This window comes from Equus caballus, chromosome 21 (genome assembly GCF_041296265.1).
Source record: "Equus caballus isolate H_3958 breed thoroughbred chromosome 21, TB-T2T, whole genome shotgun sequence".
Lineage (NCBI taxonomy): Eukaryota > Metazoa > Chordata > Mammalia > Perissodactyla > Equidae > Equus > Equus caballus.
In genome coordinates, this window is record NC_091704.1 from 43,980,857 (window position 1) to 44,007,608 (window position 26,752).

General features: G+C 36.3%; 1 protein-coding gene across 2 annotated transcripts in view; it reads left to right on the forward strand.

Annotated features, from left to right (window-relative positions):
* Window positions 1–26,752, forward strand: part of LMBRD2 (LMBR1 domain containing 2) — a 50,977-nt gene that overhangs the window by 15,863 nt on the left and 8,362 nt on the right. For both annotated transcript variants that reach the window (XM_023625736.2, XM_023625737.2), the window contains exons 7-16: window positions 11,059–11,133; window positions 12,807–12,920; window positions 13,291–13,474; window positions 16,572–16,753; window positions 17,296–17,429; window positions 18,825–18,930; window positions 19,587–19,684; window positions 23,603–23,706; window positions 24,855–24,901; window positions 26,225–26,330. In XM_023625736.2, coding sequence (XP_023481504.1) covers window positions 11,059–11,133; window positions 12,807–12,920; window positions 13,291–13,474; window positions 16,572–16,753; window positions 17,296–17,429; window positions 18,825–18,930; window positions 19,587–19,684; window positions 23,603–23,706; window positions 24,855–24,901; window positions 26,225–26,330 — 1,150 coding nt within the window. The remainder of the gene's footprint in view (window positions 1–11,058; window positions 11,134–12,806; window positions 12,921–13,290; window positions 13,475–16,571; window positions 16,754–17,295; window positions 17,430–18,824; window positions 18,931–19,586; window positions 19,685–23,602; window positions 23,707–24,854; window positions 24,902–26,224; window positions 26,331–26,752) is intronic.

The window sequence follows — 26,752 nt, forward strand, 5'->3', positions numbered from 1 at the left end:
GGATGTTTTGAGAATAGCAGGTCCTCACAGACAGCAGGACTCCAGCCTTCCCCTCCTCCCCAAAACGCACGATTTCTCAGTTAGGAATTTCTTTCTTCATTTATTTCAAGGGAATTTGAGATCCTTTCTGTTTTTCTGAATATCTGAAAATTTCTAAATGTGAGGAGAAAATTTTTTCATCATTTAATAAATACTTACTGTCTTCCTGCTATGTTAAGTGCAATTCAGAACTGGCCATTAGGATATTAACTGTCTAGAGTGGAAAATTGTACAGTCTCTTATAGTTTATGGTAAATGTGATGTGACTGATACAAGGGAAATGCTCTAGTATAGAGAATTTTCACTTCTGAATAGTGATCAGAGGAGAAAATGAAATATGACCTGAGCCTTGAAGGATGGGTAGAATTTTCATAGCTGACAGCATCCTGATCAGGTATTAGAGAGGTTTTAAAACCAAATTAATTGAGCATAAGCTTTGTGTGGGAAAGGTAAAGCTTGTAGGGTTTGAAAGTTAGGTTGTAGCCAGATAGCAGGGCCTTGAATGCCAGACTGAAAAGTCCAGACTGTATTTTCAAACAGGGAGGAATCACGGACACCTTGCAAGCAGGGAAGAAACGCGGTGCTTTATGTGGTTTAGGGTGATCAGTCTGGTGGAGGTATGTGCAGAATGTGTTATAGAAATAAAGCGTGGAACAAGAATATGAATAATTTAGTTTGAGAGAAAACTTTTAAAATGCGCTGGTTTTGAATACATCTTTTAGCAGATCACAAAGTTCAATCACCCTTTTTCTTTGGTAATTATTAATTATTTTTTTCAGCTCTCCGTAAAATCTCCCAAATGCAGTTTTATAAAAACCAGTTTAGTGTTTTTATGATGTTTCTCTCTGAAGTGAATATATACATCTGTGTGTCTATTACTTTTCTTTGAAACATTAATAAAACTTAAAAGCCGTGTCAAACCATTCGAAAAGTATTTCCTAGATGGCCTAAGTCACCTCTACCTTTTGTCGTTTTTCAAGGTAGAGGATTTTTTTTTTTTTTTAAGATTTTTTTTTTTTTTTTTCTTTTTCTCCCCAAAGCCCCCCCGGTACATAGTTGTGTGTTCTTCGTTGTGGGTTCTTCTAGTTGTGGCATGTGGGACGCTGCCTCAGCGTGGTCTGATGAGCAGTGCCATGTCCGCGCCCAGGATTCGAACCAACGAAACACTGGGCCGCTTGCAGCGGAGCGCACGAACTTAACCACTCGGCCACGGGGCCAGCCCCCAAGGTAGAGGATTTTTTGTTAGCTAATTTTATTGGGATTATAATGGTTTATAACATTGTGTAATTTCAGGTGTACATTATTGTTTATCAGTTCCTGAATACACTTCATCGTGCTCATCCCTAGAGGTCTAATTTTTATCCATCACCATACATATGTGCCCCTTTGTCCCTTTTGCCCACCCCCCAACCTCCTTCCCCTCTGGTAACCACTAATCTATTCTGTTTATCTATTTGTTATCTTCCACATACGAGTGAAATCATGCAGTATTTGTCTTTCTCTGGCTTATGTCACTTAACATCATACCCTCAAGGTCCATCCATGTTGTTGCAAATGGGACAATCTTGTCTTTTTTCTGGCTGAGTAGTATTCCATTGTATATATACCACATCTTCTTTATCCATTCATCTGTAGAAGGACACTTGGGTTGCTTCCACATCTTGGCTATTGTGAATAATGCTGCAGTGAACATAGGGGTGCATAAGTCTCTTTGGATCATTGATTTCAAGTTCTTTGGATAAATACCCAGTAGTGGGATAGCTGGATCGTATGGTATTTCTATTTTTAATTTTTTAAGAAATTTCCATACTGTTTTCCATAGTGGCTGCACCAGTTTGCATTCCTACCAGCAGTGTATAAGCATTCCCTTTTCTCCACATCCTCTCCAACATTTGTTGTTTTTTGTCTTGGTAATTATAGCCATTCTGACTGGTGTAAGGTGATATCGTATTGTAGTTTTGATTTGCATTTCTCTGATAATTAGTGATGTTGAACATCTTTTCACGTGTCTGTTGGCCATCTGTGTGTCTTCCTTGGAAAAATGTCTGTTCATATCCTCTCCCCATTTTTTGATTGGGTTGTTTCTTTGTTTTGTTGTTGAGTTGTATGAGTTCTTTATATATTTTGGAGATCAACCCCTTGTCTGATAACTGATTTGCAAATATTTTCTCTCAGTTGGTGGGTTGTCTTTTCGTTTTGTTCATGGTTTCCTATTCTTTGCAGAAGCTTTTTAGTCTGATGTAGTTCCATTTGTTAACTTTTTCTTTTGTTTCCCTTGCCCGAGTAGACATGGTATTCAAAAACATATTTCTGGGGCTGGCTCCATGGCCAAGTGGTTAAGTTCACACGTTCCGCTTTGGCAGCCCAGGGTTTCGCCAATTTGGATCCTGGGCGTAGACAGAGCACCACTCATCAGGCCAAGTTGAGGTAATATCCCACATACCACAACTAGAAGGACCCACACCTAAAATATACAGCTATGTACTGGGGGATTTGGGGAGTAAAAGCAAAATAAAAAAAGAAGATTAGCAACAGTTGTTAGCTTAGGTGCCATTCTAAAGAAAAGTTATTGCCAAGACCAGTGTCAAAGAGGGTACTGCCTATATTTCTTCTTGTTTTTTTTTTTGTATGTAGGGGGGAATTTGTATATGATTTAATGCGTTATGACATTGTTTTATAAATGTTGTTAATTTTCAGAGAAGAGAAATCTTAAGTATCCCTGAAATGCCTTTATCTTGATCCTAGACAATGGATGCTACGGCATCGAAATGCATTTACTTATAGACTGAGAAATTTCACATGTAGTGAACAGCTATTACCCTGACCACACTGCATGACATTTTCTTTGAATCAGTCATATGTTTTATGATGTACAAACCACAAGCTTTGGAAAGAGATGCCCAAAAGGAAACCATCTGCAATTAAGAAACTAAAAAGTAATCTCTAGATGGTAGTAATAGAATGGATTCCTGGTCCTTGGTTCTGGACAGGAGGACTCTGGGCAAGCTTTAGTATGTTCTGTATGCAAATTACTCTCAAATTTATACATGTGGCCTGGACTTCTCTCCTGACCTCCTCTCATATATTCACCAACACGTTTGATATCATCCTGGATGGTAAAAAGGCATTTCAAACTCAACAAGTCTATAACCAAACATAGTGGGCATTTGGTGTATTGTTATCGTCCTCCTTTTTGTTTGTTGTTTTTTTAAATTGAGTTCATAATAGTTTACATCATTGTGAAATTTCAGTTGTACATTATTTATTGTCTGTCACCACATAGGTGCTTCTCTTCACCCCCTTCCCCTGGTAGCCACTGAACTGTTTTCTTTATCCACGTGCTTGTTTATATTCCACATACGAGTGAAATCATCTGATGTTTGTCTTTCTCAGTCTGGCTTATTTCACTAAGCATAATTCCCTCCAGGTCTTTCCATGTTGTTGCAAATGGGATGAATTTGTCTTTTTTTCTGGCTGAGTAGTATTCCATTGTATATATATAACACATCTTCTTTAGCCAATCATCGGTTGATGGGTACTCAGATAGTTTCCACGTCTTGGCTATTGTGAATACTGCTGCAATGACTATAGGGGTACATATGTTACTTTGGATGGTTGATTTCAAGTTGTTTGGGTAGATACCCGGTAGTGGGATAGCTGGCTCATAAGGTAGTTCTATTTTTAGTTTTTTGAGGAATCTCCACACTTGTTTTCCATAGTGGCTGCACCAGTTTGCATTCCCACCAGCAGTGTATGAGGGTTCCCTTCTCTCCACACCCTCTCCAACATTTATTATTTTAGTCTTAGTGATTATAGCCATTTTAACAGGTATAAGGTGGTATCCTTGTGTAGTTTTGATTTGCATTTCCCTGATGATTAGTGATGTTGAACATCTTTTCGTATGTTTATTAGCCATCTGTATATCTTCTTTGGGAAACTGTCTGTTCATATCCTCTGTCCATTTTTTGATTGGGCTGTTTGTTTTTTTGTTGTTCAGTTGTGTGAGTTCCTTATATATTATGGAGATTAACGCCTTATCAGATAAATGATTTGCAGAAATTTTCTCCCAATTGGTGGGTTGTCTTTTGGTTTTGATCCTAGTTTCTTTTGCCTTGCAGAAGCTCCTTAGTCTGATGAACTCCCACTTGTTTAATTTTTCTTTTGTTTCCTTTGTCTGAGAAGACATGGTATTCAAAAAGATCTTTTGGTCTTCCAGCCGAAATTCTAGGGCCTGGAGCCATGCTGAGCGGGTGGGGGGAGGGGCACTTTCTCCTGTGTGCTCTCGGTGTTTTCTCCCTCTGCTCTCCTGGGGTGTTGGCTTGATAAGGTCACCCGCCACAAAAGCTTTCACCCCGGTAGAGGGCTTCCCTCTAGGCTGCAAGGGCCCTTAGGAGTCCTTGATGTTCCTGTCAATGAATGTCCCCTCCCCCATTACTTCCCTATTGGAGGCCTCCCGTATTCCCAGATTGCAGTCTTCGAGAGGAGGGAGAGAAGATTTCTCTTACCCCACTCCACCTGCTCCCAGGGGGGCTTCAGTCTCTCCACCCTCTGTTGTAGGGCTGCATGGGTCTCTCCACCGTTTTGTCTGTTGTGTTTGGATGTCCTCTGTTGGATTATGGATGGATTTTTTTTTGTTGTATATTGGAGGGGAGAGATTTCTGAGAGAGCTCACTCTGCCGTGATGCTGACGTCACTTTCTTCTAGGAGTTTTATGGTTTCATATCTTACATTCAAATGTTCAATCCATTTTGAGGTGATTTTTGTGTATGGTGCAAGATAATGGTCTACTTTCATTCTTTTGCATGTGGCTGTCCAGTTTTCTCACCACCATTTATTGAAGAGACTTTCCTTTCTCCATTGTATGTTCTTGGCTCCTTTGTGAAAGCTTAACTGTCCATAGATGTGTGGTTTTATTTCTGGGCTTTCAAATCTGATCCATTGATTTGTGTGTGTGTTTTTGTACCAGTACTGTGCTGTTTTGATTCCTATAGCTTTGTAGTATGTTTTGAAGTCACGGATTGTGATGCCTTCAGCTTTGTTCTTTTTTCTCAGGATTGCTTTAGCTATTTGGGTCTTTTGTTGTTCCATATAAATTTTTGGATTCTTTTTTTTTTTTTTTTTTTTAAAGATTTTATTTTATTTTCTTCCTTTTTCTCCCCAAAGCCCCCTGGTACATAGTTGTATATTCTTTGTTGTGCGTCCTTCTAGTTGTGGTATGTGGGACGCTGCCTCAGCGTGGTTTGGTGAGCAGTGCCATGTCCGCGCCCAGGATTCGAACCAACGAAACACTGGGCCGCCTGCAGCGGAGCGCGCGAACTTAACCACTCGGCCACGGGGCCAGCCCCTAAATTTTTGGATTCTTTGTTCTATTTCTGTGAAGAGTGTCATTGGGATTGCATTGAATCTGTAGATTGCTTTGGGTAGTATGAACATTTTAACTATATTTATTCTTCCGACCCGTGAACATGGAATATCTTTCCATTTCTTTATATCTTCTTCAGTTTCTTTCAATAACGTCTTTAGTTTTCAGTGTACAGGTCTTTCATCTCTTTGGTTAAGTTTATTCCTAGATATTTTATTCTTTTGGTTGCAGTTGTAAATGGGATTGTATTCTTGATTGCTCTTTCTGCTAGTTCATTGTTAGTGTATAGGAATGCAACTGATTTTTTTAAATTGGTTTTGTACACTGAAACTTTGCTGTAGTTGTTGATTATTTCTGCTACTTTCGTGGTGCATTCTTTAGGGTTTTCTATATGTATAATCATGTTGTCTGCAAGTAGTGAAAGTTTCACTTCTTCCTTTCCAGTTTGGATTCCACTTATTTCTTTTTCTTGCCTAATTGCTCTGACCAATACCTCCAGTACTAGGTTGAATAGAAGTGGTGAGAGTGGGCACCCTTGTCTCATTCCAGTTCTCAGAGGGATGGCTTTCAGTTTTTTACTATTAAGTATGATGTTAGCTGAGAGTTTGTCATATATGGCCTTTATTATGTTGAGGTACTTGCCTTCTATACCTATTTTTATCATAAATGGATGTTGGATCTTGTCAAATGCTTTCTCTGCATCTGTTGAGATGATCATGTGATTCTTATTCCTCAATTGGTTAGTGTGGTGTATCACATTGATTGATTTGCGAATATGAACCATCCCTGCGTCCCTGGAATAAATCCCACTTGATTGTGCTGTATGATGCTTTTAATGTATTGCTGTATTCTGTTTGCCAATATTTTGTTGAGGATTTTTGCATCTAAGTTCATCAGTGTTATTGGCCTGTAGTTTTCCTTCTTTGTGTTGTCCTTATCTGGTTTTGGTATCAGGGTAATGTTGGCCTCATACAATGTGTTAGGAAGCCTTCCATCTTCTTCAATTTTTCGGAATAGTTTGAGAAGTATAGTTACTGAATCTCCTTTGAATGTTTGGTAGAATTCTCCAGAGAATCCATCTGGTCCTGGACTTTTGTTTTCTGGGAAGTTTCTGATTACTTTTTCAGTCTCTGTGCTTCTGATTGGTCTGTTCAGATTCTCTATTTCTTCTTGATTCAGTTTTGGAAGCTTGTATGAGTCTAGGCATTCATCCATTTCTTCTAGGTTATTGAATTTGTGGGCATATAGTTTTTCATAGTATTTTCTTACAATCCTTTGTATTTCTGCAGTATGTGTTCTAATTTCTCCTCTTTCATTTCTAATTTTGTTTATTTGAGCCTTCTCTCTTTTCTTGTTAAGTCTGGCTAAAAGCTTGTCAATTTTCTTTATCTTCTCAAAGAACCAGCTCTTAGTTTCATTCGTCCTTTTTACTGTTTTTTTAGTCTTTATTTCATTTATTTCTGCTCTGATTTTTATTATTTCCCTCCTTCTGCTGACTTTGGGCTTTGTCTGTTCTTTTTCTAGCTCTGTTACATGGTGCATGTTAAGATTACTTATTTGAGATTTTTCTTGCTTGAGATGGGCCTGTATTGCTATGAATTTCCCTCTTTTGCCCACTTTTGTTGCATCCCATAAGAGTTAGTATGCTGTTTTTTCATTTCATTTGCCTCTAGGTATTTTTTAATTTCCCCCTTGATTTCTTCAATTATCCAATGGTTGTTCAATGGCATGTTGTTTAGTGTCCACATACTTCTGAGTTTCCCCATTTTTTTCTTTTTTTATGTGTGTCTTCATAGCATTGTGGTCAGAAAAGATGATTGGGATGATTTCAATCTTCTTGAATTTGTTGAGGCTTGTCTTATTTCCCAACATATGGTCTGTCTTTGAGAATGGTCCACGTGACTTGAGAAGAATGTATATTCTGCTGTTTTGGTGGAATGTTCACTATATATCTATTAAGTCCATTTGATCAATGTTTCATTTAAATCTACTATTTCCTTGTTGACTTGTTGTCTGGATGATCTGTCCTTACATGTGAGTGGGGTGTTGAGGTCCCCTACTATTATTGTGTTGCTGTTAATTTCTCTCTTTAGGTCTGTTAATAATTGCTTTATATACTTTGGTGCCCCTGTGTTAGGTGCATATATATTAATATGTGTTATATCCTCTTGGTGGAGTGTCCCTTTTATTATTATACATTGCCCCTCTTTGTCTCTCATTATATTTTTTAACTTGAAGTCTGCTTTGTCTGATAAAAGTATGGCAACACTTGCTTTCTTTTGTTGACCATTAGTTTGGAGTATTGTCTTCACTCTAAGCCTTCACTCTAAGCCTTTGTTTGTCTTTGGAGCTGAGATGCCTTTCCTGGAGACAGCATTTTGTTGGATCTTGTTTTTTAACCCATCCAGCTACTCTGTGTCTTTTGATTGGAGAATTCAGTCTATTTACATTTAGAGTGATTATTGATATATGAGGGCTTAATACTGCCACTTTATCTCTTGTTTTCTGTTTTTTATGTTTCCATTGTTTCTCTTTCTTTTATTTCTCACTCCCATTTCATTTTGGTGGTTTTCTGAGGGGGATTTCCCAGTTTTCTTTCTTTTTGTGAATTGTGGCTCTGCTCTGATTTTTTTGTTTAATGGTTACCATGAGGATTGTATGAAAGATATTGGAGATGAGATAGACCATTTTCTCATAGCCTCTTATTTCCATTAACCTAAGCAGGTTCCTTCTCTTTCCTTTCCCCTTCTAATTGCTGTTACAAATTATTCTGTTTTTAATTTTGTGAGTTTGTGGCTAAGTTGAAGTGTTTATCATTACTTTTGATGCTTTCTTTCCCCTTCTCCTTTAAGTTACAATTGAGTCTTTGCCTTCCTATTCTGGTAGAGAGCTGCAGGTGTCTGATCCTGTCTATCTATTTATCTCCTTGCTCAGAGCTTAGTAGACCTTTGCCTTTTTGTTGCCAGTGTGAGGGCATCTTTAATTATTTCTTGTAGGGGAGGTCTAGTGGTGATGAACTCCATCAGCTTTTGTTTGTCTGGGACAGCTTTTATATCCCCATCATATCTGAATGAAAGTTTCGCTGGAGTATTCTTGGCTGAAAGTTTTTGTCTTTTAGTATTTTGACTATATCATTCCATTCTCTCCTAGCCTGTAGGGTTTCTGCCAAGAAATCTGCTGAAAGCTTGGTAGGGTTCCTTTATAGGTTATTTTCTTCTGCCTTGCTGCTCCTAATATTTTTTCTTTATCATTCACTTTTGCCATTTTTACTATTATATGCCATGAAGAAGGTCTTTTAGCATTGTATTAACTTCATTCATTTGTAAATCCTTAACCATCCCCAGGCTTAGGCAGTTCTCAGCAATTATTTCTTTGAACAAGATTTCTGCTCCTTTCTCCTTCTCTTCTCCCTCTAGAATACCTGTAATTCTTATGTTGCTTTCCCTAATTGAGTCAGATATTTCTCAAAGAATTCCTTCATTTTTTTAAAGTCTTACTTCTGTCTCTTCCTCCACCTGTACAATTTCTACATTTTTATCCTCTAGAAGACTGATTCTTTCCTCCATAAGACCCATTCTATTTCTTAATGCTTCTAGATTATTTTTTATTTCATTAATTGTTTTTCGTATCCAGAATTTCTGCTTGATTTTTTTTTTAAATTTTCAATCTCTTTGGTGAAGAGATTCATTTGATTGCTGAACTCCTTGAGTTGTCTTTCTGTGTTTTCTTGTAAGTCATTGAGTTTCCTTATGATGGCTATTTTGAATTCTCTGTCATTTAGGTTATAAATTTCTGTATCTTCAGGGTTGGTTTCTGGAGAATTGTCATTTTCTTCTTGGTCTGAATTGTTACCGTGGTTTCTCATGATGCTTGATGAGCTAATCCTCTGTCTGGGCAATTGTGGTATTCTTAGGACACAGATTCCACCTGTTACCACTAAGAGGAAGCAGGAGCAGTTTCTGGTCCCACCCTGTCTGTTGGAGGCTGTGGGAGTATTATGGGTGCTTGCCCCAGCCTGGGATGTGTTCAGGCGCTTGTGTGGAGTGTGCTTGGTGGGTGGGGCTTCCTTGCTTGACAGAGCTGGGGCCACTTTTTGGCGCCTCAGGGGCTCTATGAACTCCCTCTCCCCACCAGGAAAGTGATCTCCAGTGGGTTAAAAGCTGCTGCTGCCTCTTCCCACAGCCGCCAGTACACATTCCCTCTTTAGGGGCTCAGCAAAGCACTCAGGTTCGCGAGGCCTGGGCTGACTAGTAGTCATGCTTTTTATCTCAGTTTAAGTAATCAGTTCATCAGAAAGTCTCCCACACTAGATTATAGAGCAGTTTCCACACCATTTCTGTTTGAATAATGTCTTTTTTCCTCATTAAGCTAAGCTCCTTGACAGGAGCAGTGTCTGTTAGTGCAGATTATTCATAAGATTTGCATATTTTAAATTTTGATGGATATTGCTAAAGTAGCTTCAAAATATGTTATATCACATTTTACTCTGTATGAGGGGAAACATACTGTGTATGTTTCCTCACAATCTTACCTCATTACATGATATCAATTTTTTATAATTTTGCAAGAAATTTCTTCTCATTCTCTATTCTCATTTTAAAAACTGGAGTTATTTTTAGTGAGTTTGAATATCTTTTCAGACATTTATTGGCCAATTGTATTTCTTCTGTGTCTGCCCATTTTTCTATTGATTTGTAAGTACTCTCCCTATATTAAGCATAGTGATTTTTTTGTCATGTAAGTTATAAATATTTTTTCATAACTTTGTCTATATACCAGATTGTTTCCCTGCCTCCAGTTTAAGTCCATTTTCTACCCTACGATCAGAATGTTCTTTTAGTATCCTAGTCAGTTCTCTCGTCTCCTAGCCTTTGAACATGCTGTTTCTTCTGCCTAGAACAGTGTTCCAACTTTTTGAAAATTTCATTAATATTATAGAATATTGTGATTCTTTGGGAACTACTGGTTCTAAAGATTCCCCTCCCTAACCCTATAAGCCTTCCATACTCATTAAATTGCTTATTTAATTTTCTCATCACCAGGTGGTACTCTTAGTCAAAGACCTTTAACACCATGTCTTCCCACCCCACCCTCCAGAATGGATTGTGGTGATGTTACACCTAGCACAGCGCTGCTATATGGTGTACTTTAGTAAACAAACTTTTATTAAATGGATCGTTAGTTGTGACTGCTATAGAATACTCTCCCATTGGAAAAGAGCAGGTGCTTTGTAATGCTTATAGTCTATTCTGCTTCCTCTGGTTTCTTCACTGTATTTTAAATAATGAGATAATTGAACTTGATGAGCAAGGTGGAGAAACACGATCCTGTTCTTACGGGATTGCAAAGTTTGTCTGATCCTTCATGACTTTTTTAAATGCTTATTCATCTTTGTGTACTAAGTAAGCTAATGATAAGGAAATAAATCTAGAAAGTAATAAGAAATGTGAGGGTATAGATATAGCTATTTTATAACTTTGTAATTTTACTTGTGTTCTTAAGAACTTCTATTCAGTGAATGGAAATTCATGTATATGCTAAGTAATTTGGGTTGAAATCAAACTCATGAGAATATATATAGTATTTACAGCATTCTCATTTGAAATGTCTGATCTATAGAAATGGAAATATTTTTATTTCTCTTACTGTTTTTATAGGAGGTTTGTAAAGTGAATGGAAGCATCAAGTATAATCACCCACTGAGAAAATGTGTTGACACAATACTTAAAAAGGTAATTAAATCATATTCTCATCTATTTTCTTTTGAAACATAAATTTATATAACATATTATAAAAGCATCAAAAAAGTATGAGAACAGGGGCTGGCCCTGTGGCCGAGTGGTTAAGTTCGCGCGCTCCGCTGCAGGCGGCCCAGTGTTTCGTTGGTTCGAATCCTGGGCGCGGACATGGCACTGCTCATCAAACCACGCTGAGGCAGCGTCCCACATGCCACAACTAGAAGGACCCACAACGAAGAATCTACAACTATGTACTGGGGGGCTTTGGGGAGAAAAAGGAAAAAAATAAAATCTTTTAAAAAAAAAAAAAAGTATGAGAACAGCATATGACCGAGGTCTTCCCAACTCCTTTCTGTTTTCATGGAAATATTAACTATAAACCAGTAGTAATTTGTACATAGAATTTGTTCTTTTGTTATTACAAATTTAACATTAATTGTTGGCAGTATTTTCCATTGAAATGTGGGTGTAGAGGTTATGTTAAGTAATATATAATGATTACCATGACACAGCGATGGAGATAGACCTTTAAAGTTTGTAAAAGTGTCGTTGAGTTTGGCCGCTAAAGTCATATCTCCTGTAAGAAAACAAACTGGGGCCTCAGTGATCTCTTTCAGTCAGCTTCCTACATGTCATTTTACAATACATTTTACGTTTCATGGAGTGAATGACATGAGATATTTAACACAGATATTCCATTAAGAAGCCATACAATTAAGGTATGCGTTGGTATTAAATTAGGAGTATTTGTATTCTTCCAAAAGCAATTGTTTCCAGTGAGTTCCCCAATTGTCTTATATGGGACCAAAGAACCAGTGAACTGTTTCTTTTCCTATATTTTAAATCTATTGTATTGATTATTAACCAGTGTTCCTTTTGGCTAAGGTGATATCATGAGAATCAGTTCTTGAATCATTTCTCTCACATTTGCTACCTTTTGAGACCTATTCAGGAAGGTTGACTTCCCCAAGTTCATGTGGGTAGTAAATGACTTAAAAAACAGTAGGGCAGATAACTCCCAATCATGTATCTGTTTCTCTGTACTATGGCTTTCAAAAATTCAACATCTTGGATTTGTTGTGATTCTTCATTATTTAGCTAGGAAAATAATTGACAGTTCAGGAAACTACCTAGAATAATTCTCTCAAATACTAGTTGCTTCATGTAGGTAAGCCCCCTTCCCTACCCATCCCCAGCTGGTGTATCTGAGCATAAAGATTAATTTTAATAGAGGTAAGAAGTAATCAAATATATCTTTTAAAGCATTTTCAAGAAAATGTCAGCAACTAAAAATCTAACTATTTAGAGATGCCAATAAAGGAAGAAGTGTTTTCAAGAAAATTAGAAGTGCGCAAGAATGGAAGATTTTTTTTTTTAAGATTTTATTTTTTTCATTTTTCTCCCCAAAGCCCCCCAGTACGTAGTTGTATATTCTTCGTTGTGGGTCCTTCTAGTTGTGGCATGTGGGATGCTGCCTCAGCGTGGTTTGATGAGCAGTGCCATGTCCGTGCCCAGGATTCGAACCAACGAAACACTGGGCCACCTGCAGCAGAGCGCCCAAACTCAACCACTCGGCCACAGGGCCAGCCCCAGGAAGATTTTTAATATAAATAAAATTTTTATCTTTTTGCAAATAAGATTTTTAAAAATCTGCTTGTTCCTTTTAGTGCCCTACGGAGTATCAGGAAAAAATGGGTAGGAACATGGATGATTATGAAGATTTTGATGAAAAGCATAATACCTACCCAAGTGAAAAAAGTCTGGTAAAACTACATAAACAGGTAACTTTATTAATTATAGCTGTTTTACTTACTGATAATTCTAGTTAGATTTATAATTAATGCCCACAGAAAAAAGGAATTTTGAGTGAACATATATCTGAAACTTCCTTTGATCCTGTCCTTATCATTATTCTTTGAAGTGTTTTAACTTCATTTTCTCGATGAGTACTTTTGGCATTTTGGGAGGGAGAATTATTCACTGAGTTTAATTGTTAGACATATTATAGAATATTAACATCCTTGGCTCCACCCAGTAAATGCCACTAGCACTTTCCCAGTGTTGTGACAGCCAAAACATTCTCCCTAGTGGGGAATTGAACCATTATTGGAACAGAACACTGCCAGGTGTAACCCCTGTTCTCTTTTTTAGGTGATTTATTCAGTTCAGAGGCACCGTCGAACTCAAGTACAATGGCAAATTCTTTTGGAACAAGCATTTTATCTGGAAGATGTAGCAAAAAATGAAACTAGTGCTACTCATCAGTTTGTTCACACCTTTCAATCACCAGACCCAGAAAATAGATTTACCCAACATTTTTATAGTCCTACAGTTGGTATGTAATTTGATATAAATTTCAGAGTTTAATGATGATCATTTTTCTGAAGGAAAAAAGTATGTATATTTTCACCAATGCAGAGCTGAATTGTATTTGTATTATTTGACTTATACCATGTGGTAATATTATGTATCTGATAAACTTCCCCCCCAAAAACTACTTTACTTGTCATATAATACATAATCTATCAGTTTTCACTGTTACTTCACAGATAACCATAATTCTCAACAAAAATATATGCCATACATCAAGCATATTTTGTAAACATAATATATACTTAAAATAATTAGAATTTTAAGCAGTTTTACATCACAAGCTTGGCTCTCTTCTTCAGTCTTGACATGAGTACTAAAATATTCTCCTAAGAAGTCCTCTTTGACTATTTACATTTATTAGTCTATTTACAGAACCTATACTCAATAGTCATAATTATTTTATTCCCCTTTATAATTATTTATGACACTGTCTTCAAATGTTATCAAATTTAGTGTGAAGAACTTAATGAAAATATGAAAGTGTCACAGTATTAAAATTTGTTTACTTTTTAATCAAATGGTTATGTTCAGTTGATTCTCTTTTTGCATGTGTGATCTTGAGTATGAAGATATTATGACCATAACAAACATCCTAGAAAACTTCTTCAGTCAAGATCTCTTCTAATTAAATGAAGGAATGATACATTTGTTTTCATTCATTCAGCAAATATTTGAGCATATATATACTATGTATTTTTGGGTGCTTGGTACATAGCGATGAATAAAAAAGACAAAAATTTCTGCCCTTGTGGAGTGAGAAAAACAGATAATTACACGTAAAGGTATAAATAAGATGCTGAGGAGGTAATTGGCTATGGAAATTGGATTTCAGGGGAGAAGTCTGGTCTGCAAATATAAATTAGGGTGTCATCAATGTCTAGATGTGCCATGGGTCAGGAGGGAATCAATAAAGAAGTGATTGGTGTAGAGAAGAGAGAAAGTCTAAGGACCAAGCCTGAGGCACTCCATAATTTAGACATCATGGTGATGAGGACCAGAAGAAAAGATTAAAAAAGGAGTGACCAGTGAGATAGGAGGGAAACCAGGACAGTGAAGTGTTTTGAAGAAAAAGGTGTGTAAAGTACCTTTTCAAGTGTTGGAGATAGGTCGACTGTTATGAATACTAAGACTTAACCATTGGATTTCAGAGAAGAGAGGTGGGGGAGAGGGTAAAAAGGCCTGATTGGAGTTTAGGAGAAATGACAAGGAGAGCAGTTAGAGACAGAATAGAAAACTCTGGAAACATTTTCCTTGTAAAAGGAAATAGAGGAAAGAGGAGAAGGATGGTGGGTCAAGAGAAATTATAGCATGCAATTTGGGAATGATATCTTAGAAGAAATTTGATGAAGCAGAAGAGAATGGCTAGGACAACGTTCACAAGTAGGAGAGATGAAATGGGAAAATTGGGGAACAATGAAGAGAATAGCCTTAGATAAGGCACAAATGTACCTAAGCAGGTAGGATGTAGTGGTGAGAACTAAGGGAGCTTCTCTTATGCTGGCTTCTATTTTCTCAGTGAAATGCTCAAGAGTTAAGTATAGGGGAAGAGATTTTGGAGGTTTGAGGAAAGAAGAGAAGATGCAAAATAGTTGCTTAGGAGGGTGGGCATGGGAGAAGATTGGTGAATTATAGTAGGCTAGCCGGTCAGTGCTCAGGGTTCACTTGAAGCTGGTGATGAAGAATTTAAAGTGAGATGAGTCAGCCAAGTTGTGTGTCTTACTTCTGCAATGTGCAGCTTCATGGGTGCAGGCTCAGAGTAGCCAGGGAGTTAGATCTCACCAGGGTATGGTTTAGCTTAGTAAGTAGAGGGGAGCAAGAGAGGGCAAAGGAATTGGGATGTTTGAGAGTGATTATCCTCAAAGACTATGGAATCTGAGCTAGGTAAAGAAAGCAGTAAGGACATCATGGTGTTAAGTGGCAATAAAAAGGTGGATTGTTGGTCCGGGTAGAGTCAGTCAGTGGAGCTGGAATACTACATAAAGGTGTTGCTTGGAAACAGGGATTTTGTAATGGGATTATAAGGATGGGTTGGAGTTACTGGCAGTAAAAGGTTTAGGGATGACTATGGGAATGAGTAGTTAAGGTAAGATGGAGGATAAGAACATTAGAGGAGGGGAAGTCAAGGAAGTGAAAGACCAGGTTATTGAAAGGAGGAGCACATATGTGGATATTGAAATCCCCAGGAATTGGACTGAGATGGGTTAAAAAGATTTAGAGTGAGCCAAGAGCTCAGTTCATCAATGAGTGAAGTGAAAATAGAGCCTTTTAAATTTTGTGAGCTTTCCTTTTTTTTTTAAAACTTTTATTTTTACCTAAAGCCGAACTTAACAAAAAGTTGTCAGAATAGCACGAAGAATTCCCATATACCCTTCTCCAAATGTTATCCTTTTTCTGTATTCATTTGCTTTATCTTTCTCTGTGTGTATATATTTTTCCTTAATCTTTTTAGAGTTGAATCCAGACTGTGATGCCTCTTTGTTTCTAAAGGTTTCAGTGTATATTTTCTAAAAATAAAAACATTTTCTCACATAACCAAATACAATGATCAAAATCAGGAAATTAACATCAATATAGTACTATTATCTGCAGGGCTTATTCAGATTTTGTTTATCGTCCCAATAATATTCTTTGTAAAATCTGCCGGATCAGGCGTTGCAGTCAGTTATGTCTCCTTTCACCTGGAACAACTTCTCAGTCTCCATTTGTGTTTTATGACATTGAGGTTTTTGGAGAGTGTAAGCAAGTTTTTTATTGAGTGTCCCTGAACTTGAGTTTGATATTTCCTCATGATCAGAGGCAGGTTCTGCATTTTTGGCAGGACTATCACAGTGGTGATGCTGTGTTCTTCCCAGTGCATCATAGCAGGAGGCCCATAATGTCAGTTTGTCCCGTTAATGGTGATCATTTGCTTAGGATGGTGTCTGCCTGGTTCCTCCACTGTAAAATTACTATTTTTCTTTTTACAATTATGTATCTTGTATGGAGATATTTTGAGACAATGTAAATACCCTCTTACTCTTTTATGATTTTCCTAATCAGTTTTTTCTTTTATCTTCCAGAATGGTACTGGGAATGTCTTTTGCGACCATGGTTTTATAGGATACTTGCTGTGGTTTTGTCTATCTTCTCTGTGATTGTTGTGTGGTCAGAGTGCACATTCTTTAGCACTACACCTGTTTTATCCCTCTTTGCAGTCTTCATACAGCTGGCTGAAAAAACATACAATTATATCTATATTGAGGTCAGTTTATTTTATATCTGTTGTAAATATATATCAGCTCATAGTATAATCCTTAACTGTTGTATCTTTTCTCCACATATTTCTTCTAGTAATAATGAAAACAGTGATGTTTCCCAGTATTATTATTCACACTTCCAAAAATGAGCTTCATCAATTTATCCAGACTATAAAAACTCAGAACTGTATTTAAAGAAAGATGAAAAGGTGCAAAACAGTGCCAAATTCTTTTACAAGAATACTTTGATCCTGTTTATGCCAGTGAAGCAACGTAACTTATAGTCTTCATGTGAAGAGTTGCCAAGGGAATGGGAGAACGGGCTCACTTCAGGAGGTAGATTTGAAGCTTATGGATAGGATGTTGAGCTGGTTGAGATGTAGATTTTCTTCATAATTTCATTTTCTTAGATGGTTAAAAAATAAAGCTGTGTTTAAATTTTAGAATGTCAATAAATGTTAGCTGGAAATAAAGGATAATGCTTGTGATAGCATATAACATGCTAAAGTCCTTTAGTCTTAAAGTGGTTTTGTTTTGTTTTTTTCAGATTGCTTGCTTCCTTTCCATCTTCTTCCTAAGTATCTGTGTTTATTCTACTGTGTTCAGGATTCGTGTATTTAACTATTATTACTTGGCTTCACATCACCAGACTGATGCGTATAGCCTTCTTTTCAGTGGCATGTAAGTAGGATTGTGTTTGGAAACAAGGAAATTGTCTTTATTGCATGTATTCTTGTGGATCTCTCTTATTTTTTGTTGTTTATGGGTCTTCCACTAACGCCTGTATTTCTGTGAGCTAATCGATTAGATTTAAGTATTAATTAGATGTTTGTTGATTGCTAGCTAAATCCTGCTTGAAGTTTAAAGTTAAAATAGATATGCTAGGTTAGGAGGTAAAAGAAAGACATATTGAGCCTGGATTTACCAATTAGAGATTCAGTAATAGGTTAGTAAATAATAGGAACATTTGAGAGTTTAGAGACTAAGTCAGACCTAGAGAGTGTTGTGAGATTTAGTGGCCTTGAACTAAATTGTGGAGGACTAAGAAAACCAACAGGAATCATTTTTGTTAAGAGATTTAGTAAGTTTAGATAGATGGCTTCAGCTTGGGCAAAGTTGCACAATCTATTATTTCTCCATATTGTTAAATTATCAGGTATTTATAAAGGCTGGGCTTAGGGAAGTTTATAGAGAAATTAATGTCAATTAATATCTGAAGCATCTCTAAGACTTTTTTTTTTACCTTTTTTTCCAAATAATTATAGACTCACAGGAAGTTGCAAATATAATACAAAGAGTCCTACTAACCTGCACCCAGATTCCCCAATGGAGACGTTTTATATAGCTGTTGTACAATATCAAAACCAAGAATTTTACACTGATACATTACTGTTAACTAGGCTGCAAACCTTCTTTAGTTCTCGCCATTTTTTATTCTTTATTCATGTTGGGAAGGGCCTCTGTAGATTCCTGTAACCACCACCACAATCAAAATACATAACAATCCTATCACCACAATAGAACTCCTCATATTATCTCTTTGTATTCATACTGTCCCTTCATTTTCCTCTCCCCCTATTCTCCAACTCTGTTGTTCTGTGAGGTCCTCTTTTTATCTGAACAAAACTGAACCCTAACAATTCTTTATACCTGTACTTGTCAGAGTGACATACTTTGATACAACTTAAGATCTTTTATGTACTGAGTACAGTTCACCTTAAGGATGTTACTGTTGCGTTGTGCTGCTGAGACAGATGGTAGTCTTGAAAGAGGCAGATAGAATGGCAGTCCACAAATTCTTGGGAGAAAGCAGTGGCAAACACTACCAAAACAGGCAGCCTGAGGCTGGAGTTTTGCCATGTAGGTGTTCATGTTTTTAAGTGGATTGTGATTAATGGGATTCTCAGAATGTCTCCCAATAAGTGAGGGCAGTTCATATTAAGAATTCAAAATATATGTAATACAAATAGGTGAAGTTACAATGATCTGAAATGTTCTTAATACATTTCAATATAATATACAGTGTATTTTACTGCTTTCTTTTTTATATATTCTGTTTATAAATGCTTATTGCAGGTTATTTTGCCGTTTGACTCCTCCTTTATGTCTTAATTTCTTGGGTTTGACCCATATGGATTCATCCATTTCTCACCAGAATACACAGCCAACTGCTTATACATCTGTAAGTATGGTCTGAAAACGGAGTTTTTTAGATTCGTTATCTATATGAGATGTTATTATTATGAAATTTCTTTTAATGCTGACAGAAGAATTCTGTAGCCTTATTAGGATCTTTTTTTAATAAAAAGGTTTTTTAAGGGTTGTATGTGTAATTACTAATGACGGGATAAAAGTGATTTTGCTCTCTTTTATTATAAAAAAAATTTTTGGTTCACATAGATTGTCCAGCTGAGCAGTAACAGTAGACTTGATATATAATAATATTAGCTTTTATGTTTATGGTCTTAATGTGTATGATAATTGTCAATAATATTTGTAAAATATTAATTTTATTTAGGTGAAAACTAAAATAAGCAAATTAAGATATAATTGATATAAAACACTGTATTAGTTTAAGGTGTACAACATAGTGATTTGATTTGATATATGTATATGTTGTGAAATTACACAGTAAGTTTAATTAACACCTATCACCTCATGTAGTTGCAAATGTTTTTCTTCTTCTTTTGAGAACTTAAAAATAAGTCTACAATTAGTGCTTTGTTTTTAGTTTTTTAAAAGTCCAAATTTATTGATATAACTGGTTATGGGCAAATTTTCTAGTGATGAAAAATATAGAACTGTGCTGATTTAACTTATTTTTTTCTTGCTTTTCAGATTATGGGTTCCATGAAAGTTTTGTCCTTTATTGCAGATGGATTCTATATATATTATCCTATGTTGGTGGTAATTCTCTGCATTGCTACTTATTTTAGGTAATAAACGTAACGTCAGTTATTTTTCCTCACATGTGTAGCCCTATCTGGATATCCTTTCTCCTTGAAGCTCTTTTAAATATTCATTGGTTGGGTTTTGTGGCTTTGGAGGAGCTGGGGATAAAGTGAGCAGGTCAGGTTCTCCCTCTGAAGGTATTTTTAAGAAAAGAGAGGTAGAGTTATTCTATTACAAATATTCAGGCTACAAAGTGATAGGATTAATTACAGAATGTTAACTCTTAAGTCCTGGCCTTCGACACTTAACAGCCGATGTAGTTTATAAGACACCCCCATGCCCAGCTCTGTCCAGTAACATAAATTAGTCTTAAGGCTTTCCCCACTGCTGGGGTTGTAGATGCTTCAGACCATAGCCAGCACAGAGTGTCAGGTGAGGAGCAATTTATAATCAGGCAGTAGATGGAAGGCTGGAAAGTACACAGCCTACTCTTTTTATAGGATTAGAAAAAGTGGTAGAATCTTGGCAGCGGTAAGACTCAAAAGGAGTTAAAGGGCAGATGCACTTGGCTTCTAGCACCTTCTTCCCTACTTCCACATGTCAGATGCCCTGATCCTGTACTCTCTCTGCCCTTTTACTGCTTAAATGGTCCATGACACACCAGAATTGCCGCTTTTTAAAAAATATTTTATTGATGTTAATCAATTTGCTTTTCTGATGAAAATGTTTCATCCAACCACTTTTCATTTAAATCTTTCAATACCATTATATAGTTATTACAAATAATATGTTTGTGCTAATATTAGGAGAGCGAGCCCTGGTGGTCTAGTGGTTAAGATTCTGTGTTCTCACCACCACAATCTAGGTTCATTTCCCTGTCAGGGAACCACAGTACCTGTCTGTCAGTTGTCATACTGTGTTATCCTTATGTTGGTGTGATGCTGAAAGCTTTGCCATTGGTATTTAAATACCAGCAGGGTCACCCATAGTGGACAGGTTTCAGCAGAGCTTCTAGACTAAGACAGACTGGGAATAAGGACCTAGCCACCCACTTTTGGAAAAATTAGCCATGAAAACCCTATGAACAGCAGCAGAGCATTGTTTGATCTAGCGCTGAAAGATGAAAGGATGATGCACAGGCCCAGTTCTTCTGTGCTGTACATGGGGTCATTAGGAGTTGGAGTTCACTTGATGGCACTAACAACGAAAATGTTAGGATGTTGAGTAAAGAGACAAGTAGTTTTTGAAATAAATTCTCTGTTGAATTTTTTAAAACATTTATATTTTACCTTCTCATAAATAAAATAAAGGATTATAATTTAAAGTGTTAATATGAACTGAGGGTAAACCTGACATTTCAAGTTTTTTATGTAAAGTAGAAAAGACAGTAGGTTTATACTGTGAAAATGATGTATTAAAGGAAGAGTCCAATCATGCTTTGAATGTCCAAAACTAGGTTTTGATTATATGCTTATTCATTTTAAAAGTTTATAAAACTATTAATGGAACATTAAGAGCTTGTGATGTATGAATTATATCTTCTCATGTTAGTAGTTATGTAGGCAAGATTAGCATATCTTCTTACCTTATTTGATTGTTATATGGATCAAGTAATAGATGGGTGGCATAGTGCTTTGTCAACTATAAAATCTTGAACAAATATAAGAAATTATTATGTCTAAAAGGAAAGTTGTTAAACTTAAAAATAATTCATTAAACGTATTTTAGAGTTAATTAGGGTATACTTTGAGTAGCAATTTAAGGAAAAAAAGTCGTATTCTTGAATTTTCAAATTCTCTCTCAAAATAGATATATTATTATAAAAATATATGAGGCAATGCTTTACTGACATTTCAATGATAACTTGCTTTATAGGTCCGTTTTCTTTTGAAATGCTGCCATAATTAGTCTAACTAATTCCCATATTACTGGCAACACAGCCGTACCCAGAGGTGATATTCAGAATTAACTGCCTAGAGAGCCTATGGCTGGTTCCTGACACTTACAAAGCTAAGACCTTCCCAGAGGCAGTGATGTAGTTTGGGGCTTCTCATCCTGGCATATAGTATTCCCACAAGGGGATGAAGTTGGTAAGGGAATATTTAAAGTCACAGAATTAGCATAACCATCTACATGACACCCCAATTTTACTCAATGGTAAGTCATATAAAACATTCCTTATATATTAAAACAGGCAGATATATTATGAAATAGCCAGATTTTTACACATTGCTAATGTAAAATGGAAAATCCTCACTATCATTTAACCACTCTGCTGTTTGCCCTTCTTCCGCCACACACACACACTCCTTCCCCTTTTCTCCTTCTTCCTCTCTCCCCTTCACCGCATCAGTGTGTTCAGACTTCTGCCATTAGAACAGAAGTACATCAGTGCAAAAGTTTGAGAACTAAGGTAATAAAAAGACGTTGGTCTTTGTTTTGTCTTGGATTTAAATCCCAGCTCTAAAATGTATTAAATGATCTGTAGCAAAGTATTTAACCCCTCGGGCGTCTGTAGAATATTTATCTCTTAGAGTTAAAGTAAGAATTAATTAAAAGGGTGTCTGTAAATCGTCTGATGCATAGTAGGATCTTAACAAATATTAATCCTGCCTGTCCATCCATTTCTTCTTTCCTTGTGGGCCATATTTTCAGAGTACTCTTGTCCTGCACAACAATCAGGTTTAGAGTACATACCAAACAAGATAAAATGATAGCCCCCCAGATAAGATATAATAATCAATTCTGAGTTTATAATAAAAGATATTTAAATAGAATTGACTAGCTCTCAGGATAAAAAAAATTGAACATGAAAGTCAATTTGCATAATTAAGAATTTCTAAATCAATATTCTATGCTTGGAAATACTGGTTGTATATGCGCATTTTCAGTATTAAAATTACTGTTTGAAAATAAGAAAAGGATAAATTGCTTTTGTATTGCAGCCATTGTTTAGCATCCTGGTGTAATAATTTTCTGAAGCTATGCTAATAGCCTGACTTAACTTGTCTCCATAAGAAATCTGGGTATGGTGCATACCCTAGCCTGTGGAGTACTGGGTGTATAAACTTCTTAGAAAGAGAAATAAGTACTTTTTAAAGAAAGGCAAATGTAACTATGTAACTTGCCATGATAACTAATAATAAAACATAGGCTTTTGCGGGGCGGCAGGGAAGGGGTTGACAATACTGAAGAACAATTTATCTAAACATTTACAATGTAAAATAACACCGGTCTTTTTTTTTTTTTTAATTTTCATAATAATTTACATCATTGTGAAATTTCAGTTGTACATTATGTCTTGTCTGTCACCACATAAGTGCTCCCCTTCACCCCCTGTGCCCATCCCCCACCCCTTTCCCCTGGTAACCACTGAACGGTTTTCTTTGTCCATGTATTTGTTCATATTCCACATATGAGTGAAATCATCTGGTGTTTGTCTTTCTCATCTGGCTTATTTTGCCTAGCATAGTATCCTCAAGGTCCATCCATGTTGTTGCAAATGGGATGACTTCGTCTTTTTATGGCTGAGTGGATTCCATTATATATATACACCACATCTTCTTTATCCAATCATTGGTCAGGAGGCACATGGATTGTTTCCATGTCTTGGCTATTGTGAATAGTGCTGCAATGAACATAGGGGTGCATATGTTACTTTGGATGGCTGATTTCAAGTTGTTTGGGTAGATACCCAGTACTGGGATAGCTGGGTCATATGGTAGTTCTATTTTCAGTTTTTTGAGGAATCTTTACACTGTTTTGCATAGCGGCTGCACCAGTTTGCATTCCCACCGGCAGTGTATGAGAGTTCCCTTCTCTCCACACCCTCTCCATCATTTGTTATTTTCGTCTTAGTGATTGTAGCCATTTTAACAGGTATAAGATGGTATCTTAGTGTAGTTTTGATTTGTATTTCCCTGATGGTTAACACTTGTCTTTTTGAAAATCTACTTTATTAGTTTGGGAACTCGTTGTTTGAATCTACTTGGCTTCCAGCAGTTCATGGGAGATAATGATATGACATCAGACTTAGTTGATGAAGGAAAGGAATTAATTAGACGAGGTAAGATTTGTCTTTTAAAATAAATGAAAGAAAAGTACTAAGACTCAAAATACAAAATTAATGTTTATATAGTTTGTAATTTTTAATTTATCTTAAATTATAAATTAATGTTTTTTAGCTAAAAATCTACATACACCCTTCATAGAAAAAATAATTTGGAAACAAGCGATTGTTTCATCTGTCTTTAAGAAATTCTGCAGCAGTAATTATTAGTGTGTCTGTAACTAATTAATGCCCTTGTGTGTGTTGGAGTCATGTTTGCCTTGAAATAGATTTGCCAAGTTCAGTACAACTATAAAACACTTTCATTTAAAGAACCGTCAGTTCAGTACTGCATAGGAAATCATTCAAGCCAAGGCTGGTTTTTAGAATGTGATAATCATTAACAACCTGTTAGGATACATGGCACTCTGCTAGAATCTAATCTCAAAACTGAATGTATCTAATTTCCTGATGTTCAAGTGATGGTAGGATAGGGGAAAAAGAAAAACGAAAGTTGAGTTTTGGGACCTTGGTTCTTAGCTAGTCTCCCTCCCTGGCTCTGGGCCTTTTGTGTGGTCGTAAATGTAAGCCAGAACGTCCTGTGTGGCCTTCTCGTGCTCGCGGGAGGGGGTGTCTAGCTGGTGGGACAGGTCTGCCCCTTTTCGCATCAGACCTTCTCTAGACCGCCATATCCAGTGCTGGGCAGGATTGGCCAGAGTAAGACTGACAGGAGGCATTTAGAGAAGGACAGTCAGAATTATGAGTCTGTAGAGCATATCTTATGGGAAAAACCACTGAGCATATAGCCTGAAGAAAATAAGGGAGAAGACTTTTATGCAGAAGGAAGAGAAGTATGGACTTAATTTAGAAAATTAGACATAAGGAATAGAGAAGTTACAAAGAAACAAATTTCAAGTTATCATGAGGAACTTTTTCCTCACTAAAACTATTAGACAGAGCCTGAAGGCCGTCTCCAAGAAAAGTAAAGAAGGTGTTCTTTGTGGAGTTAGGAGACCTCTAAGGTCCTTTCCAACAATAACCTATTACCTTTGACTTTGTAGTAATTTAAAGGAAATTGGTCACATAGCCTGATACCTTTACTTCAGTTACTCTGCATCTAATTAAACCATGTTATACCAAATTTGACACCACTTTTCTGTCTCTAGAGAAGAGAAAAAGGCAAAGGCAAGAAGAAGGTGAAAATCGAAGAAGAGTAAGTATAGTATTTGTTAAATTGCTGTAACCTAAACCTTAATGTGAAATATCATAAGAATCTTACTGATTTAGAATAATTGGCTAAAGATCAAAGAACATTGGGAAAATGACATAGGACATATTTTTAAAGGAGGATAGTTTTACTGCTTTTAGACGTACGTGCTAGGTGTCCTGTTCTAAAAAGCCATTAGTGATAAATTACTTTGTATCCAAAATCTAGCAGTTTCTTGCCTAAGGTAGGTGCTCAGTAAATATTTGTTGAGTGAATAAATTCATGCAATCTTGCTTTTAAAATAGTTTTGATTGCTTTAAAATTGTTTTGCTTTTTTTGTAACATGACATTAATTGTATTGTTCTTCAATTTTTCTTCAGTCTTCTATTTGCTGAGGCAAACTAACCTCCTCCTAGAGAGTAATAAGGCAAAAAGTTAGAAAAATCTAGTCAAAATTACCACAGGTTTTCAATACCTGGGTGTGTCTGTACTGGAACCATGAAGACTTAGAAGAGACATGATAGCTGTCTTCATATATTTTAGTGTGTGTCTTGTAAAGGGAGACTTGTTCTTTATTTCAGAAGGCATGACTAGGACCAAAGAGTGGAGGTTACTGCAGATAGATTTCACTTCTCTATGAAAATTTCTAACTTCCACAGCTTAGCAAAACTGCAGTGGGCTGCTCACATCTAGAAATTTCCATTTCATCTAGTAAGAGAACCAAAAGGCCTCTGACTATTTTAGAATGAAACCCTGTACTGCATGGGAGGTTGAATTAGGTGACTTCTAATGTTCCTTTCAATTCTAAGTATTTAATGAGTAGAGTCCCAGTTAATGTGGTTTTACTGCACTTAAGACTATACACAATTTCATCTGAGACATTATCTAATTAGGTTGGTATACAGCTTTAATTTTGCTATTGAAAATGACTTTTCAGGTCTATGATATCTGTAGTTTATTTGGGTGGAAGAAAATTTTGTTAAAATTTCATTAATTAGTATGAGTTCTTGTAACTTTTATGTGGTCAAGTTAAGCTTATTGTAGTTGTAATATTGTTTTGACATTTTAAATAGAAGAACTGGATAACTTAAAATAATCATGGCTAGCAAAAATGTCTATAAATGTGTTCATTTGTACAAGTTAAGTTTAGAGACTGTATTAAAATCATGTAGAGATAAGAAAAATTACTGACGATTTTTGAAGGCACTATGCTAATTATGCTATCTGATCAATTTATGATGAAAAAGAATTAAATTATAATCTATTGACAATGATGAATTTCTGTCTGTGAGTTCTTTTGTTATATATTCTTTTATATTTCTTTCCTAGGAATGGAAAGAACGCTATGGACACAATAGAGAAGATTCTACTAGAAACAGAAATGTTCATATTGATCCAAAAGAGTCAAACTTCTCAGATATTAGTGCCAACCGCTGTAAGTAGTTTATCTACTAGTTCTCTTAGAAATTTTCTTCTTGGGCTTGCTTAAATAGAGACTGGGAATTAGGCTACCCATCCAGAAATGCCTTTATAGACTATAAACGTGGCTCTGCAGTGACTTTCCTATCTCATCTCCCAGTGTATAGAAGGAAGAGGAAACTCAAATATGCATTCTGGTAGGAGAAGGAGAAACTGGGACAACAAATGAATAGATGAATTCTACTACCCTAAACAATATCAGTCCTTATCCCAGGCATGTTCTAGGCAGGTGCCTCTTTCTATTTACCTAGGGGTTTTTGGGTTTTTTTTTTCACTTTTCTAGAAGTAGATGTAGGCTATCTGTCCCATATCTATCAAGTATATCCCAGGGATACAGAGAAGATAAATTTTCTGTCCTTGGGATGCTCATAATTTAGT